Source organism: Salmo trutta, unplaced genomic scaffold (genome assembly GCF_901001165.1).
Source record: "Salmo trutta unplaced genomic scaffold, fSalTru1.1, whole genome shotgun sequence".
Taxonomy (NCBI): domain Eukaryota; kingdom Metazoa; phylum Chordata; class Actinopteri; order Salmoniformes; family Salmonidae; genus Salmo; species Salmo trutta.
In genome coordinates this window covers 463,825-481,462 of record NW_021822200.1, presented here as the reverse complement: position 1 = coordinate 481,462, position 17,638 = coordinate 463,825, and the positions used below count along the sequence as shown (strand labels likewise).

The following is a 17,638-nucleotide window of genomic DNA, read 5'->3' as shown; positions in this document are numbered from 1 at the left end:
CAGGCGAGAAAACGTAGAAATGGTTCTGTACATGCCTACAGTAACAACCAACATGCTGGTGTCATTCTGAAGTACTGTCTCTGTATGTTCTGTGCTAGGTGTACCTGAGGTCACTGATGGTGACAGGATCAATGGTCAGTCATTAATCTAATGACCACAACTAATCTCTGACACTTATCTGTGAATTGTACCATTCTCAACTTGTCATCTTTCACATGTAATCCAACAGGGATCGGTGCAGTGCTGGGTTCACTGTTTCATTGCTGTGGCACTGTGGGTGTGCAAACGGATAAGTCAAAGTTTTACTGTTCAGATGGCAAAGAGAAAATACTGTATTACTTTGACATTGTTTTTGTAAGTTTGACAATCTGTATTTAGCCCAAATCCCACAGCCCATGACAGAGAACAGGAAGAACTATCAACCCTCAACACGATGACCCTGAAATATAGAGGTCTAACAGTAAGACATATATTCTAAATAACAGTATGGTTTCAAGTAAAGTGTTCTTACTGTAGGTAAGAAATAGATTATAAAACACTGAATTGTTTTTCAGCATCACATGTCCCCCTGGAGAATATGTAAATGTAAATACCCACAAAGTAGTACACTATTACAACAGCTGATCTGACTCTGATCAGTATCATTGGTGTGGTCCTGAAAGCCATTAACATCAATCTCCAGTACATTCTAAATGTATTAGTACAACGTTAATGGATCATCCTGGTAGAGTGCTTGAAACAGAGATTGTAAATGTTAGAGTCCCATTCCTCAAGACATGAGATCCACTAACCTGTCTAAAATGTCTCAGCCAGACTACTAATCCATCTTTAGAATATTACAGTATATTCTAATTGTATGACAAAGGTCATATTAAATGCATGGTGACTAGCAAGATACAGTACTACTATTGATGAATGAGGATGAGAGTGTCTGGGAGTCTTGGGAGGATGAACAGTGTGCAGGCCTTCCTGTTCTTTATTAGTGTTCTTTATTAGCCCAGTTCCTACGTTTAGAAGGATGTAGTTATGACAAACATTTCTAATGAGACAGTCAGACAGGTAGATGCACTGTGTTCTAGATACATATATTGAACCTTTTTGAGTTGTCAGAGTCATATTTCTTCCCCAGTCATATGTAAGATGATTTACACCTGCACCAAACATTACATAATGTCACAAATACAGTTTTTTTATTTTCAAATTGCACTTTAGTTTTGAGAGATGAGGTTTGTCAGTGAGGAAATAACATCTATTAGAACACAGCACCACCTACAGTTGACTTTATGACACACCAGGAAGAAGATGGGGAGAATGTACTTCTATTTCATTTAACTTGAATTCATTTAAATATGATAGCACTTGTGTTAATGTGAGGTTTATGCTGTTATTATTACATACTGTACCTATAGTAATACAGATACATGGATGTTTTACCTCCTTTATATCAATACAATGTATGAATGCATTTGAGCCCTTAAAATATAATGGTGATGATAACAATGTTTTGCACTTTGATTGTTTGATATACTGTACCTTGTTCACTAGATTTAAGTGTATCAAGTTTGAGTTCCTGTTTGTATTTATTTTAATCATGGATGTTGCTTGTTGTGTTTGACCCCACTTGATTTGACACTGTTTATAAATCAGGCTACTATTCTCACTTGATCTGTATAATGTTTTATATTGTTTAAGATTCAAAAGCATTCTTTAAATGTATTGTGTTCTCCCCGTTTGATATAAAACTATACGCTGTATTTAAAAAGAATCACCCATTGTCACCTTGTTTTACAGTAAAATCCCCATTTAAAATCAGGGCTACTTTGTTCTAGCTCTGTTTACAGTAACATCACAATCAGGGCTAGGTTGTTATAGCGCTGCACGAGGCTCCATTGGCTGTGTGTGTAATATGTCAGCTCCTATCTGTTTTAAGAAGAGTTCAACTAAAACTGGTAATACACCAGCAGAGTTTACTTTCACTTTAAGGGGAGGGGCTTCCGCCCAAAAGGTCCGTTGGTGGGAAATTCAAAATTCTTCATATGAGAACTCACATTGTCACCATGGCTCCTCTGCTCCACAACTACCTGTTTATTCAGCTAATAGTCCTCCCTAAAGGTGAGTTATATCTGTTTTATACATGATATACTGCATTTGTCAGCTTTTTATTTGAATTGACACAGTATTGCTGACACTGTTGCTTTTCTTTATGAAATGAGGTGCTTTCAAACCTGTTTAACTGTTCAAACCTATTTATTTCAATACTCTGCATTCATTTTTTTATTTATCTTCCACTACACAGATAAACTAAAATATATACAGATAAATTACATTATGAATGTAGTGAAATTCACTGTATAAACTGTATAGTGTAGTGAAATTCACTGTATATACTGTGTAGTGTAGTGAAATTCACTGTATAAACTATGATTTAATCAGTGAACAAAGAGGATTGATCTATAGTCATAGTTCCTTATATTCACTGATGTTCACACATTCTGTAGTTGATGTTACTTTAATAATTCACCACATGAACCCATACTGCTGTCAGTTACTAACCCATACTGCAGTCAGTTACTAACCCATACTGCAGTCAGTTACTAACCCATACTGCAGTCAGTAACTAACCCATACTGTAGTCAGTTACTAACCCATACTGCTGTCAGTTACTAACCCATACTGCTGTCAGTTACTAACCCATACTGCAGTCAGTTACTAACCCATACTGCAGTCAGTTACTAACCCATACTGCTGTCAGTTACTTAACCGTACTGCAGTCAGTTACTAACCCATACTGCAGTCACTTACTAACCCATAATGCTGTCAGTTACTAACCCATACTGCAGTCAGTTACTAACCCCTACTGCAGTCACTTACTAACCCATAATGCTGTCAGTTACTCAGATTTCTTGAAAAAATTATCAATTTTAGAACAAGGCTGTAGCGTAACAAAATGTGAAAAAGTTGAAGGGGTCTGAATACTTTCCTAATGCACAGTATATACTGTAACCCTTTCTATGAATCCCATATGCATGATGCATTATACAGCATTATACATGTACTCATAATGCACTATGACAGGTTAATAATGCGGTATAAGCATAGTTATAGACACAAATAAATACTCAATAAGTCTCATAAAGTCACCAAATGCATTATAAGTATAAACATAATGACTTATAATATACAGCAACATAGTGCTTCTTAACTGCTGGTCACTTTTTCCTCAAGGATCATACAGCATTATAATGACCGTCAGTGTGATGCATTTTTATACATTCTTTGTCAATGAGCAGCACATCATCGTTCTCATGGTGTGTTATAGCATACTTATTAGCCACTATAACAGGGGTACTCAACTACTATTTGAGAAGGTCCAGTCACACAACTTTCCGAGGTGACAAAGGTCCAGATGGATATTGTAATATATCGGCATAGTAACAAACCCCAACCTCACAACCCATGCCACCCCAAACTGTTCAAACTGTTCACAGCCCTCTTGTTGGTGGAGAGAACATTTTGAAGTTTTTAAGCAAATTTCCTGCAATTCTACACATTTTGACATGTCTTATGTGTGTTCATATGATACCTGAGTGATTCAACAAAATGCCGGGCCCTTGGGGGTCGAGGCCCCTGGTTACTTAATCTGGCCATGACAACTACAAGATGTAGATAGCTGGTTGGCCTAACTTACCTATCTAGCTGACTTGGGCTAGTAGTTGATCAACTGGATATTTCTGACAGGTTAGAAATAGCTCTGTCAGGGAATGACATAAGAGGAAACCTGCCTGTGCACTACCATATTTTAAAAGTGTACCTTGTTGATTCTACTATTGCAGCTACCAACAGCAGTAAGTTGAAAGCCTGACTGAGTTCCTAAAAAGATCTTGGGACTCGCGGTCCGTATTAATAGGTGGGGTCCGTATTCTAGGTGTGGCTCTGGACTGCGGTCCGCCAGTTGATTATGGCTTCACTATAAAGTCATCTTTGACTGCTTTATGTAAATTGTTGAAATGCCTCATAATAAAGTGATTGTCGGCTTTCAGTAAAGTGGAACTTTCTGCACATTTCATGATGACATCACACAAAGATGTTTCATTCTGTCTCACTCAACTTTATTCAAACAGTTACATAACATGACACAACGCTACGATACCCATTGCAACACAACGCTACACAAAACAACACTACAATACACTACACTAAACTACGCAACACAAATTGCCTCAGTCATACAATTGGCACTTTGGCCCTCCTGCACATTGTATTAACATAAATAGTCAAAAACAGAAAAAGGCAAAGCCCTGTGCGACAAAATCTATAAATATATATTTAAAAAATATGGCTTTTAGCTGATGCTTTTCTCCAAGTGACCTACATTTTTTTTTAAATATGGGAATCAAACCCACAACACCACCATGCTCTACCAACTATGTGTGTGTGTGTGTGTGAGTGAGAGAAAGAGTTTGTAATGTACTAAGTAGTGTGTAACTGTCTTCATGCAGGGCTCTCTCATCTGGTGAAAACACAGCAGGTTGTCACAGCAACCCTGGGAGAAGATGCAGTATTAACCTGTGAGCTCATGACACCCAAAGACGTGCGGCAAGTAACCTGGCAAAAAGAGACACCAGGGCTGAATGAAAATGTGGCCACTTACAGCAAACGAGGTCCCAATGTCAACCCACCTTTTCAAGGGAAAGTGGAGTTTGTAGATGAGGGACTGCAGAACTGCTCTATCGTCATCAGAGGAGTGTCGAGAGGAGACGAGTGCTGCTACAAGTGTCTGTTTAACACCTATCCAGAAGGACCTATCAGTGGAAGGACCTGCATCCATGTAAATGGTAAAATCTGATAACATAATGTACTGTAAATGATTGACCCAGAACAACTTCTTCAGAACTTCAGGCAGCCATTTCATCAGATCATACATCCAATGTCTTGAAACCATTTATCAAAATGGAATCATTTACTAAATCATGTAAATTGAATCATTGTGGTCTCACTGTGAACTGTGTCTGTTGTCCTATAGAGCTGTATGGACCCTCACTCCTCATCACACAAACCAACAACAGTCACACGACTCTGTCCTGTTCTGCTACTGGACGACCTGTTCCTATAGTAACCTGGGAAGACACAGAAATTCTAGAAAATTCCACAATGGCCAGTGTCACCCATCACAATGGAACTGTCACTGTCACCATAACTTCCACGCTGGCAGCATTCAGATTACCTGACAAAAACACCAGGGTTGGCTGTGTGGTGTCACTGTTCTCTGGAGGTGTCACCAAGAACATATCCATGGTTATTCCAGCTAGAACTCAAGCTTCATTTCCTGGTGAGAAATGGTTCAGTACATGTCTACAGTAACAACCAACATGCTGGTGTCATTCTGAAGTACTGTCTCTGTATGTTCTGTGCTAGGTGTACCTGAGGTCACTGATGGTGACAGGATCAGTGGTAAGTCATTAATCTAATGACCACTACTAATCTCTGACTCTCTTATCTGTGAATTGTACCATTCTCATCTTGTCATCTTTCACAGGTAATTCAACAGTAATTGGTGCAGTGATGGGTTCACTGTGTTGCATTGCTGTGTGCTGTGGAGCTGTGGTACTGTGGTGCAAACTGAGAAATACAATGAGAAGGTAGGTTTTACTGTTCAGATGACAAAGATAAAATACAGTATTAATTTGACATTGATTGTAAAACTTACAAAAACAATCTTTAGCCCAAATCCCACAGTCAATGACAGAGAATTCTCTTCAATTATAATCACTGTCGTGTATATTCCCCCCAAGCAGACACATCGACGGCCCTGAAAGAACTTCATTGGATTCTATGTAAACTGGAAACCACATATCCTGAGGCTGCATTTATTGTAGCCGGGGATTTTAACAAGGCTAATCTGAAAACAAGGCTCCCTAAATTCTATCAGCATATCGGTTGTGCTACCAGGGCGGGCAAAACCCTAGACCACTGTTACTTCCGCAACGCATATAAGGCCCTCCCCTGCCCTCCCTTTGGAAAAGCTGACCACGACTCCATTTTGTTGCTCCCAGCCTATAGACAGAAACTAAAACAGGAAGCTCCCGCCCTCAGGTCTGTTCAACGCTGGTCCGACCAGTCGGATTCCACGCTTCAAGATTGCTTCGATCACGTGGACTGGGATATGTTCCGCATTGCTGTGAACAACAACATTGACGAATACGCTGACTCGGTGTGCGAGTTCATTAACAAGTGCATCGGTGATGTCGTTCCAACAGCATCTATTAAAACATTCCCCAACCAGAAACCGTGGATTGATGGCAGCATTCGCGCGAAACTGAAAGCGTGAACCACTGCTTTTAATCAGGGCGACGTGACCGGAAACATGACCGAATACAAACAGTGTAGCTATTCCCTCCGCAAGGCAATCAAACAAGCTAAGTGTCAATACAGAGACAAAGCGGAGTCGCAATTCAACGGCTCAGACACGAGAGGTATGTGGCAGGGTCTACAGTCAATCACAGACTACAAAAGAAAAATCAGCCCCGTCGCGGATCACGATGCCGTGCTCCCAGACAGACTAAACGACTTTTTTGCTCGCTTTGAGGACAATACAGTGCCACTAACATGGCCCGCTACCAAAACCTGCAGGCTCTCCTTCACTGCAGCCGATGTGAGTAAAACATTTAAACGTGTTAACCCTCGCAAGGCTGCAGGCCCAGACGGCATCCCCGGCCGCGTCCTCAGAGCATGCGCAGACCAGCTGGCTGGTGTGTTTACAGACATATTCAATCAATCCTTATCCCAGTCTGCTGTCCCCACATGCTTCAAGAGGGCCACCATTGTTCCTGTTCCCTAGAAAGCTAAGGTAAATGAGCTAAATGACTACTGCCCTGTAGCACTCACTTCCGTCATCATGAAGTGCTTTGAGAGACTAGTCAAGGACCATATCACCTCCACCCTACCTGACACCCTAGACCCACTCCAACTTGCTTACCGCCCCAATAGGTCCACAGACGACCCAATCGCCATCACACTGCACACTGCCCTAACCCATCTGGACAAGAGGAATACCTATGTAAGAATGCTGTTCATCGACTACAGCTCAGCATTCAACACCATAGTACCCCCCAAACTCGTCATTAAGCTCGAGACCCTGGGTCTCGACCCCGCCCTGTGCAACTGGGTCCTGGACTTCCTGACGGGCCGCCCCCAGGTGGTGAGGGTAGGTAACAACATCTCCACCCCGCTGATCCTCAACACTGGGTCCCCACAAGGGTGCGTTCTCAGCCCTCTCCTGTACTCCCTGTTCACCCACGACTGCGTGGCCATGCACGCATCCAACTCAATCATCAAGTTTGCAGACGACACTACAGTGGTAGGCTTGATTACCAACAACGACGAGACAGCCTACAGGGAGGAGGTGAGGGCCCACGGAGTTTGGTGTCAGTAAAATACCCTCACAGTCAATGTCAACAAAACAAAAGAGATGATCGTGGACTTCAGGAAACAGCAGAGGGAGCAGCCCCCTATCTACATTGACGGGACAGTAATGGAGAGGGTAGAGAGTTTTAAGTTCCTCGGCGTACACATCACGGACAAACTGAAATGGTCCACCCACACAGACAGCGTGGTGAAGAAGGCGCAGCAGCGCCTCTTCAACCTCAGGAGGCTGAAGAAATTTGGCTTGTCACCAAAAACACTCACAAATTTTTACAGATGCACAATCGAGAGCATCCTGTCGGGCTATATCACCGCCTGGTACGGCAGCTGCTCCGCCCATAACCGGAAGGCTCTCCAGAGGGTAGTGAGGTCTGCACAACGCATCACCGGGTGCAAACTACCTGCCCTCCAGGACACCTACACCACCCGATGTCACAGGAAGGCCAAAAAGATCATCAAGGACAACAACCACCCGAGCCACTGCCTGTTCACCCCGCTATCATCCAGAAGGCGAGGTCAGTACAGGTGCATCAAAGCTGGAACCGAGAGACTGAAAAACAGTTTCTATCTCAAGGCCATCAGACTGCTAAACAGCATCACTAACATTGAGTGGCTGCTGCCAACATACTGACTCAACTCAACCCACTTTAATAATGGGAAAATTGATGTAATCAATTTATCACTTGCCACTTTATATTATTTATATTAGATCATGTTTACATAACCTACATTATTCATCTCATATGTATATACTGTACGCCATACCATCTACTGCATCTTACCATCTTGATGTATTAGATGTATCACTAGCCACTTTAAACAATTGCACTTTATATAATGTTTTCATAACCTACATTACTCATCTCATAAGTACATACTGTACTCTATGCCATCCTGATGTAATGTATCACTAGCCACCTTAAACAATGCCGCTTTATATGTTTTCGTACCCTACAATACTCATCTCATATGTACTGTATGCGAAGAAAATGATGTAAAAAGATATATACAAGGGACACGAAAGGACAAAGACGTCTGACTGCTACGCCATCTTGGATTACAGGGTAGCCACTCCTTATCTGATGACTAAGCTACTGTAAACTTTGATATCCTGTGATTGTATTGAAATGTGTACTGAGTCATCTGGTAGAACTGTAGGTAGCCTAGAGTTAGAGAGGCGGACCAGTAACTAGAGTGTTGCTGGTTCGAATCACAGGTCCGTCAGGAAATACAGTATAATGCTACACCACAGTATGATGCTGCACCACACCACATTTCTGACATGCATTTTTCTGGATATTTTTCTTGTTATTCTGTCTCTCACTGTTCAAATAAACCTGCCATTAAAATTATAGACTGATCCTTTCTTTGTCAGTGGGCAAACGTACAAAATCAGCAGGGGATCAAATACTTTTTTCCCCCACTGCATATACTGTACTCCATACCATCTATTACATCTTGCCTACGCCGTTCGGCCATCACTCATTTATATATTTTTATGTACATATTCATATTCATTCCTTTACACTTGTGTGTACAAGGTAGTTGTTATGGAATTGGTAGATTACTTGTTAGATATTACTTCATGGTCGGAACTAGAAGCACAAGCATTTCGCTACACTTGCATTAACATCTGCTAACCATGTGTATGTGACAAATACATTTGATTTGATTTGAGAACAAGAAGATCCATCAACACTCAACCCTCAAAATGATGACCCTGAAATATTTTTATGATTTCAAGTAAACAGTGTTTGTACTTACTGTAGGTAAGAAATAGATTAGAAACACTGAATTGTTTTTCAGCATCATATGTCCTCCCTGGAGAATATGTAACTGTAAATACCCACAAAGCAGTTAGGTCAGTACACTATTACAACAGATTATTTGACTCATCAGTATCATTGATGTTAATGTCTTTCAGGACCACAACAATCTCCAGTACATTCTAAATGTATTAGTACAAACTTATTTGAACATCCTGGTAGTGCTTGAAACAGAGATTGTAAATGTTAGAGTCCAGTTGCAGAAGAGCCCTGTTCCTCAAGAGATGAGATCCTCTAAAATGTCTCAGCCAGACTACTAATCCATCTTTAGAATATTACAGTATATTCTAATTGTATGACAAAGGTCATATTAAATGCATGGTGACTAGCAAGATACAGTACTACTATTGATGAATGAGGATGAGAGTGTCTGGGAGTCTTGGGAGGATGAACAGTGTGCAGGCCTTCCTGTTCTTTATTAGTGTTCTTTATTAGCCCAGTTCCTACGTTTAGAAGGATGTAGTTATGACAAACATTTCTAATGAGACAGTCAGACAGGTAGATGCACTGTGTTCTAGATACATATATTGAACCTTTTTGAGTTGTCAGAGTCATATTTCTTCCCCAGTCATATGTAAGATGATTTACACCTGCACCATACATTACATAATGTCGCTAATAGTGTTTTTCTATTTTGAAATTGCACTTTAGTTTTGAGAGATGAGGTTTGTCAGTGAGGAAATAAAATCTATTAGAACACAGCACCACCTACAGTTGACTTTATGACACACCAGGAAGAAGACGGGAGAATATCCTATTTCATTTAACTTGAATCCATTTAAATATGATAGCACTTGTGTTAATGTGAGGTTTATGCTGTTATTATTACATACTGTACCTATAGTAATACAGATACATGGATGTTTTACCTCCTTTATATCAATACAATGTATGAATGTATTTGAGCCCATAAAATATAATGGTGATGATAACAATGTTTTGCACTTTGATTGTTTGATATACTGTACCTTGTTCACTAGATTTAAGTGTATCAAGTTTGAGTTCCTGTTTGTATTTATTTTAATCATGGATGTTGCTTGTTGTGTTTGACCCCACTTGATTTGACACTGTTTATAAATCAGGCTACTATTCTCACTTGATCTGTATAATGTTTTATATTGTTTAAGATTCAAAAGCATTCTTTAAATGTATTGTGTTCTCCCCGTTTGATATAAAACTATACGCTGTATTTAAAAAGAATCACCCATTGTCACCTTGTTTTACAGTAAAATCCCCATTTAAAATCAGGACTACTTTGTTCTAGCTCTGTTTACAGTAACATCACAATCAGGGCTAGGTTGTTATAGCGCTGCACCAGGCTCACTTGGCTGTGTGTGTAATATGTCAGCTCCTATCTGTTTTAAGAAGAGTTCAACTAAAACTGGTAATACACCAGCAGAGTTTACTTTCACTTTAAGGGGAGGGGCTTCCGCCCAAAAGGTCCATTGGTGGGAAATTCAAAATTCTTCATATGAGAACTCACATTGTCACCATGGCTCCTCTGCTCCACAACTACCTGTTTATTCAGCTAATAGTCCTCCCTAAAGGTGAGTTATATCTGTTTTATACATGATATACTGCATTTGTCTGTTTTTTATTTGAATTGACACAGTATTGCTGACACTGTTGCTTTTCTTTATGAAATGAGGTGCTTTCAAACCTGTTTAACTGTTCAAACCTATTTATTTCAATACTCTGCATTCATTTTTTTATTTATCTTCCACTACACAGATAAACTAAAATATATACAGATAAATTACATTATGAATGTAGTGAAATTCACTGTATAAACTGTATAGTGTAGTGAAATTCACTGTATATACTGTGTAGTGTAGTGAAATTCACTGTATAAACTATGATTTAATCAGTGAACAAAGAGGATTGATCTATAGTCATAGTTCCTTATATTCACTGATGTTCACACATTCTGTAGTTGATGTTACTTTAATAATTCACCACATGAACCCATACTGCTGTCAGTTACTAACCCATACTGCAGTCAGTTACTAACCCATACTGCAGTCAGTTACTAACCCATACTGCAGTCAGTTACTAACCCATACTGCAGTCACTTACTAACCCATAATGCTGTCAGTTACTAACCCATACTGCAGTCAGTTACTAACCCCTACTGCAGTCACTTACTAACCCCTACTGCAGTCACTTACTAACCCATAATGCTGTCAGTTACTCAGATTTCTTGAAAAAATTATTCAATTTTAGAACAAATCAAATCAAATCAAATCAAATTTATTTATATAGCCCTTCGTACATCAGCTGAAATCTCAAAGTGCTGTACAGAAACCCAGCCTAAAACCCCAAACAGCAAGCAATGCATGTGAAAGAAGCACGGTGGCTGGGAAAAACTCCCTAGGAAAAACTCCTGAGAAAGGCCAAAAACCTAGGAAGAAACCTAGAGAGGAACCAGGCAATGAGGGGTGGCCAGTCCTCTTCTGGCTGTGCCGGGTGGATATTATAACAGAACATGGTCAAGATGTTAAAATGTTCGTAAATGACCAGCATGGTCAAATATTAATAATCATAGTAGTTGTCGAGGGTGCAACAAGCACGTCCGGTGAACAGGTCAGGGTTCCGTAGCCGCAGGCAGAACAGTTGAAACTGGAGCAGCAGCATGGCCAGGTGGACTGGGGACAGCAAGGAGTCATCATGCCAGGTAGTCCTGAGGCATGGTCCTAGGGCTCAGGTCCTCCGAGAGAAAGAAAGAAAGAGAGAAAGAGAGAATTAGAGAGAGCATATTTACATTCACACAGGACACCGGATAAGACAAGAGAATACTCCAGATGTAACAGACTGACCCTAGCCCCCCGACACATAAACTACTGCAGCATAAATACTGGAGGCTGAGACAGGAGGGATCAGAAGACACTGTGGCCCCATCCGATGATACCCCCGGACAGGGCCAAACAGGCAGGATATAACCCCACCCACTATGCCAAAGCACAGCCCCCACACCACTAGAGGGATATCTACAACCACCAACTTACCGTCAACTTACCGTACAAGGCTGTAGCGTAACAAAATGTGAAAAAGTTGAAGGGGTCTGAATACTTTCCTAATGCACAGTATATACTGTAACACTTTCTATGAATCCCATATGCATGATGCATTATACAGCATTATACATGTACTCATAATGCACTATGACAGGTTAATAATGCGGTATAAGCATAGTTATAGACACAAATAAATACTCAATAAGTCTCATAAAGTCACCTAATGCATTATAAGTATAAACATAATGACTTATAATATACAGCAACATAGTGCTTCTTAACTGCTGGTCACTTTTTCCTCAAGGATCATACAGCATTATAATGACCGTCAGTGTGATGCATTTTTATACATTTTTTGTCAATGAGCAGCACATCATCTTTCTCATGGTGTGTTATAGCATACTTATTAGCCACTATAACAGGGGTACTCAACTACTATTTGAGAAGGTCCAGTCACACAGCTTTCCGAGGTGACAAAGGTCCAGATGGATATTGTAATATATCGGCATAGTAACAAACCCCAACCTCACAACCCATGCCACCCCAAACTGTTCAAACTGTTCACAGCCCTCTTGTTGGTGGAGAGAACATTTTGCAGTTTTTAAGCTAATTTTCTGCAATTCTACACATTTTGACATGTCTTATGTGTGTTCATATGATACTGTACCTGAGTGATTCAACAAAATGTCGGGCCCTTGGGGGTCGAGGCCCCTGGTTACTTAATCTGACCATAACAACTACAAGATGTAGATAGCTGGTTGGCCTAACTTACCTATCTAGCTGACTTGGGCTAGTAGTTGATCAACTGGATATTTCTGACAGGTTAGAAATAGCTCTGTCAGGGAATGACATAAGAGGAAACCTGCCCGTGCACTACCATATTTTAAAAGTGTACCTTGTTGATTCTACTATTGCAGCTACCAACAGCAGTAAGTTGAAAGCCTGACTGAGTTCCTAAAAAGATCTTGGGACTCGCGGTCCGTATTAATAGGTGGGGTCCGTATTCTAGGTGTGGCTCTGGACTGCGGTCCGCCAGTTGATTATGGCTTCACTATAAAGTCATCTTTGACTGCTTTATGTAAATTGTTGAAATGCCTCATAATAAAGTGATTGTCGGCTTTCAGTAAAGTGGAACTTTCTGCACATTTCATGATGACATCACACAAAGATGTTTCATTCTGTCTCACTCAACTTTATTCAAACAGTTACATAACATGACACAACGCTACGATACCCATTGCAACACAACGCTACACAAAACAACACTACAATACACTACACTACGCAACACAAATTGCCTCAAAGTCATACAATTGGCACTTTGGCCCTCCTGCACATTGTATTAACATAAATAATCAAAAACAGAAAAAGGCAAAGCCCTGTGCGACAAAATCTATAAATATATATTTTAAAAATATGGCTTTTAGCTGATGCTTTTCTCCAAGCGACCTACATTTTTTTATAGTATTGGAATCAAACCCACAACACACCATGCTCTACCAACTGAGTGTGTGTGTGTGTGTGTGTGTTTGTTAGAGGTTTACCGATTATGATTTTTCAACCCCGATACCGATAAATCGGCCGATTATTATTTTGTTGTAATAATGACAATTGCAACAATACTGAATGAACACTTATTTTAACTTAATATAATACATCAATAAAATCTATTTAGCCTCAAATAAATAATGAAACATGTTCAATTTGGTTTAAATAATGCAAAAACAAAGTGTTGGAGAAGAAAGTAAAAGTGCAATATGTGCCATGTAAGAAAGCTAACGTTTAAGTGCCTTGCTCAGAACATGGGAACATATGAAAGCTGGTGGTTCCTTTTAACATGAGTCTTCAATATTCCCAGGTAAGAAGTTTTAGGTTGTAGTTATTATAGGACTATTTCTCTCTATACGATTTGTATTTCATATACCTTTGACTATTGGATGTTCTTATAAGCACTTTAGTATTGCCAGTGTAACAGTATAGCTTCCGTCCCTCTCCTCGCTCCTACCTGGGCTCAAACCAGGAACACATCGACAACAGCCACCCTCGAAGCAGTGTTACCCATGCAGAGCAAGGGAAAGAACTACTCCAAGTCTCAGAGCGAGTGACGTTTGAAACGCTATTAGCGCGCACCCGGCTAACTAGCTAGCCATTTCACATCGGTTACACCAGCCTAATCTTGGGAGTTGATAGGCTTGAAGGGGTGGGTATAATTTGTGGAACGTTCCAACAGGAATCTGTTCCAAAAAACGTAAAGTAAAAGGTTGCCAACCAACAACGCATTCAAAGTAGCAACGCATACAAACCTAGCTAACTAGCTGCCGAATAGGCATCAACTCACCACGTAGCTTATTCTTAATGTTTGTCCATAGGCAAACAGACATGTGAGGAGAGACATTTTTCAGAATAAACGTGATGAGTGAAAAACGCAATGAAATAGACCGCTCCCTACCCGGTATCTTATTCTGCCGCTATACAACTTTGTATGCGTTGTTTTTTGGAAACCTTGTTATTTACGAAGTTTTTGGAATAGATTCCTGTTGGAACGTTCCACAAATTATACCCACCCAGGTTGAAGTCATAAACAGCGCAATGCTTGAAGCACAGCGAAGGGCTGTTTGAATGAATGCTTACGAGCCTGCTGCTCTCTACCACCGCTCAGTCAGACTGCTCTATCAAATCATAGAATTAATTATAATATAATAAACACACAGAAATACGAGCCTTAGGTCATTAATATGGTCGAATCCGGAAACTATCATCTCGAAAACAAAAGTTTTTTTCTTTCAGTGACATACGGAACCGTTCCGTATTTTATCTAATGGGTGGCTAAGTCTAAATATTCCTGTTAGGCATTGATGTTTATGGTTAGGTACATTGGTGCAACGACAGTACTTTTTTCACAAATGCGCTTGTTAAATCAACACCCGTTTGTCGAAGTAGGCTGTGATTCAATGAAAATTAACAGGCACCGCATCGATTATATGCAACGCAGGACACGTTAGATAAACTAGTAATATCATCAACCATGTGTAGTTAACTAGTGATTATGTTAAGATTGATAGTTTTTTATAAGTCTAATGCTAGCTAGCAACTTACCTTTGCTTCTTGCTGTCCTCGCGTAACAGGTAGTCAGCCTGTTAATCCTTGTGGAGTGCAATGTAAGGCAGGTGGTTAGAGCGTTGGTCTGGTAACCGAAGGTTGCAAAAACGAATCCCCCCTGAACAAGGCAGTTAACCCCCGTTTCTAGGCCGTCATTGTAAATAAGAATGTGTTCTTAATCTGACTTGCCTAGTTAAATAAAGGTGTAAAAAAACCCAATTATAAATAAATAATCGGCAAATCGGTGGCCAAAAATACCGATTACCGATTGTTATGAAAACTTGAACTCGGCACTAATTAATCGGCCATTCCGATGAATCGGTCGACCTCTAGTGTGTGTGTGTGTGTGAGAGAGAAAGAGTTTGTAATGTACTAAATAGTGTGTAACTGTCTTCATGCAGGGCTCTCTTATCTGGTGAGAACACAGCAGGTTGTCACAGCAACCCTGGGAGAAGATGCAGTATTAACCTGTGAGCTCATGACACCCAAAGACGTGCGGCAAGTCACCTGGCAGAAAGTGACAACTGAGGCGAATGAAAATGTGGCCACTTACAGCAAACGAGGTCCCAATGTCAACCTACGTTTTAAGGGGAAAGTGGAGTTTGTAGATGAGGGACTGCAGAACTGCTCTATTGTCATCAGAGGAGTGTCGAGAGGAGACGAGTGCTGCTACAAGTGTCTGTTTAACACCTATCCAGAAGGACCTATCAGTGGAAGGACCTGCATCCATGTAAATGGTAAAATCTGATAACATAATGTACTGTAAATGATTGACCCAGAACAACTTCTTCAGAACTTCAGGCAGCCATTTCATCAGATCATACATCCAATGTCTTGAAACCATTTATCAAAATGGAATCATTTACTAAATCATGTAAATGTATTCATTGTGGTCTCACTGTGAACTGTGTCTGTTGATGTTCTATAGAGCTGTATGGACCCTCACTCCTCATCACACAAACCAACAACAGTCACACCACTCTGTCCTGTTCTGCTACTGGACAACCTACTCCTATAGTGACCTGGGAAGACACAGAAATTAAAGAAAATTCCACAATGGCCAATGTCACCCATCACAATGGAACTGTCACTGTCACCATAACTTCCACGCTGGCAGCATTGAGTCTACCTGACAAAAACACCAGGGTTGGCTGTGTGGTGTCACTGTTCTCTGGAGGTGTCACCAAGAACGTATCCATGGTTATTCCAGCTAGAAATCAATCTTCATTTCCTGGTGAGAAATGGTTCAGTACATGCCTACAGTAACAACCAACATGCTGGTGTCATTCTGAAGTACTGTCTCTGTATGTTCTGTGCTAGGTGTACCTGAGGTCACTGATGGTGACAGGATCAGTGGTAAGTCATTAATCTAATGACCACTACTAATCTCTGACACTCTTATCTGTGAATTGTACCATTCTCATCTTGTCATCTTTCACAGTTAAGCCAACAGGAATTGGTGCAGTAATGGGTTCATTGTGTTTCATTGCTGTGTGCTGTGGAGCTGCTGTGGTACTGTGGTGCAAACTGAGAAATACAGTGAGAAGGTAGGTTTTACTGTTCAGATGACAAAAATAAAATACAGTATTCATTTGACATTGATTGTCAAACTTACAAAAAACATCTTTAGCCCAAATCCCTCAGCCAATGACAGGAAGTCAGAAGAACAGGAAGAACTATCAACAGTCAACACTCAACCCTCAACATGATGGCTGAAATCTAGAAGTCTAATCTAACAGTAAGACACATTGTAATTAACAGTAGGGTTTATGGTTTCTAGTAAACCGTGTTTGTACTTACTGTAGGTTTTTCAGCATCATATGTCCTCCCTGGAGAATATGTAACTGTAAATACCCACAAAGCAGTTATATCAGTACACTATTACAACAGATGATTTGACTCTTATCAGCATCATTGATGTTAATGTATTTCAGGACCACAACAATCTCCAGTCCATTCTAAATGTATTAGTACAACCTTATTTGAACATCCTGGTAGAGTGCTAGTCATGGTGACTGAATACATGCAAATGAGTTGCATTTGTTGCATTGCTGCATTGTTGTTCCAGTATGTTATTTGTATTTTGTATTTATTAGGGAACCCCATTAGCTGCTACTCTTCCTGGGGTCCAAACATATGAAAGTACTTACATTATATTTAAAACAAAAGATAATACAGTACATCATATAACATTATTACACCACTACATATCTACAATACATGTTTAATACCACCATGCAACAATATCACAATGTATGCATGTGTCTGTACCTTTGT

General features: G+C 40.2%; 2 protein-coding genes across 2 annotated transcripts; both read left to right on the top strand.

The window, feature by feature from the left end:
* Window positions 1-1,913: 1,913 nt before the first annotated feature.
* Window positions 1,914-9,195, top strand: LOC115180883 (OX-2 membrane glycoprotein-like). The gene is made up of 7 exons (XM_029743024.1): window positions 1,914-2,112; window positions 4,500-4,835; window positions 5,024-5,329; window positions 5,416-5,451; window positions 5,537-5,639; window positions 5,796-5,819; window positions 9,192-9,195. Exons 1-7 carry the CDS (start codon window positions 2,037-2,039, stop codon window positions 9,193-9,195), a joined length of 885 nt encoding a protein of 294 aa, XP_029598884.1. The 5' UTR covers window positions 1,914-2,036.
* A 1,512-nt stretch (window positions 9,196-10,707) lies between these two features.
* LOC115180902 (OX-2 membrane glycoprotein-like) lies at window positions 10,708-17,414 on the top strand. Its single transcript, XM_029743056.1, has 6 exons — window positions 10,708-10,795; window positions 15,763-16,098; window positions 16,290-16,595; window positions 16,682-16,717; window positions 16,803-16,908; window positions 16,992-17,414. The coding sequence occupies exons 1-6, from the start codon at window positions 10,720-10,722 to the stop codon at window positions 17,068-17,070; spliced, it is 939 nt and encodes a 312-aa protein (XP_029598916.1). The 5' UTR covers window positions 10,708-10,719; the 3' UTR covers window positions 17,071-17,414.
* Window positions 17,415-17,638: the final 224 nt, after the last annotated feature.

Excerpts from the sequence above, each read along its gene's own strand:
- LOC115180883 (XM_029743024.1), top strand. The coding sequence starts at position 2,037 with ATGAGAACTCACATTGTCACCATGGCTCCTCTGCTCCACAACTACCTG. Across the intron at positions 2,113-4,499 it reads GCTAATAGTCCTCCCTAAAG|GGCTCTCTCATCTGGTGAAA; the intron begins GTGAGTTATATC and ends GTCTTCATGCAG. Across the intron at positions 5,330-5,415 it reads AACTCAAGCTTCATTTCCTG|GTGTACCTGAGGTCACTGAT; the intron begins GTGAGAAATGGT and ends GTTCTGTGCTAG.
- LOC115180902 (XM_029743056.1), top strand. The coding sequence starts at position 10,720 with ATGAGAACTCACATTGTCACCATGGCTCCTCTGCTCCACAACTACCTG. Across the intron at positions 10,796-15,762 it reads GCTAATAGTCCTCCCTAAAG|GGCTCTCTTATCTGGTGAGA; the intron begins GTGAGTTATATC and ends GTCTTCATGCAG. Across the intron at positions 16,099-16,289 it reads GACCTGCATCCATGTAAATG|AGCTGTATGGACCCTCACTC; the intron begins GTAAAATCTGAT and ends GATGTTCTATAG.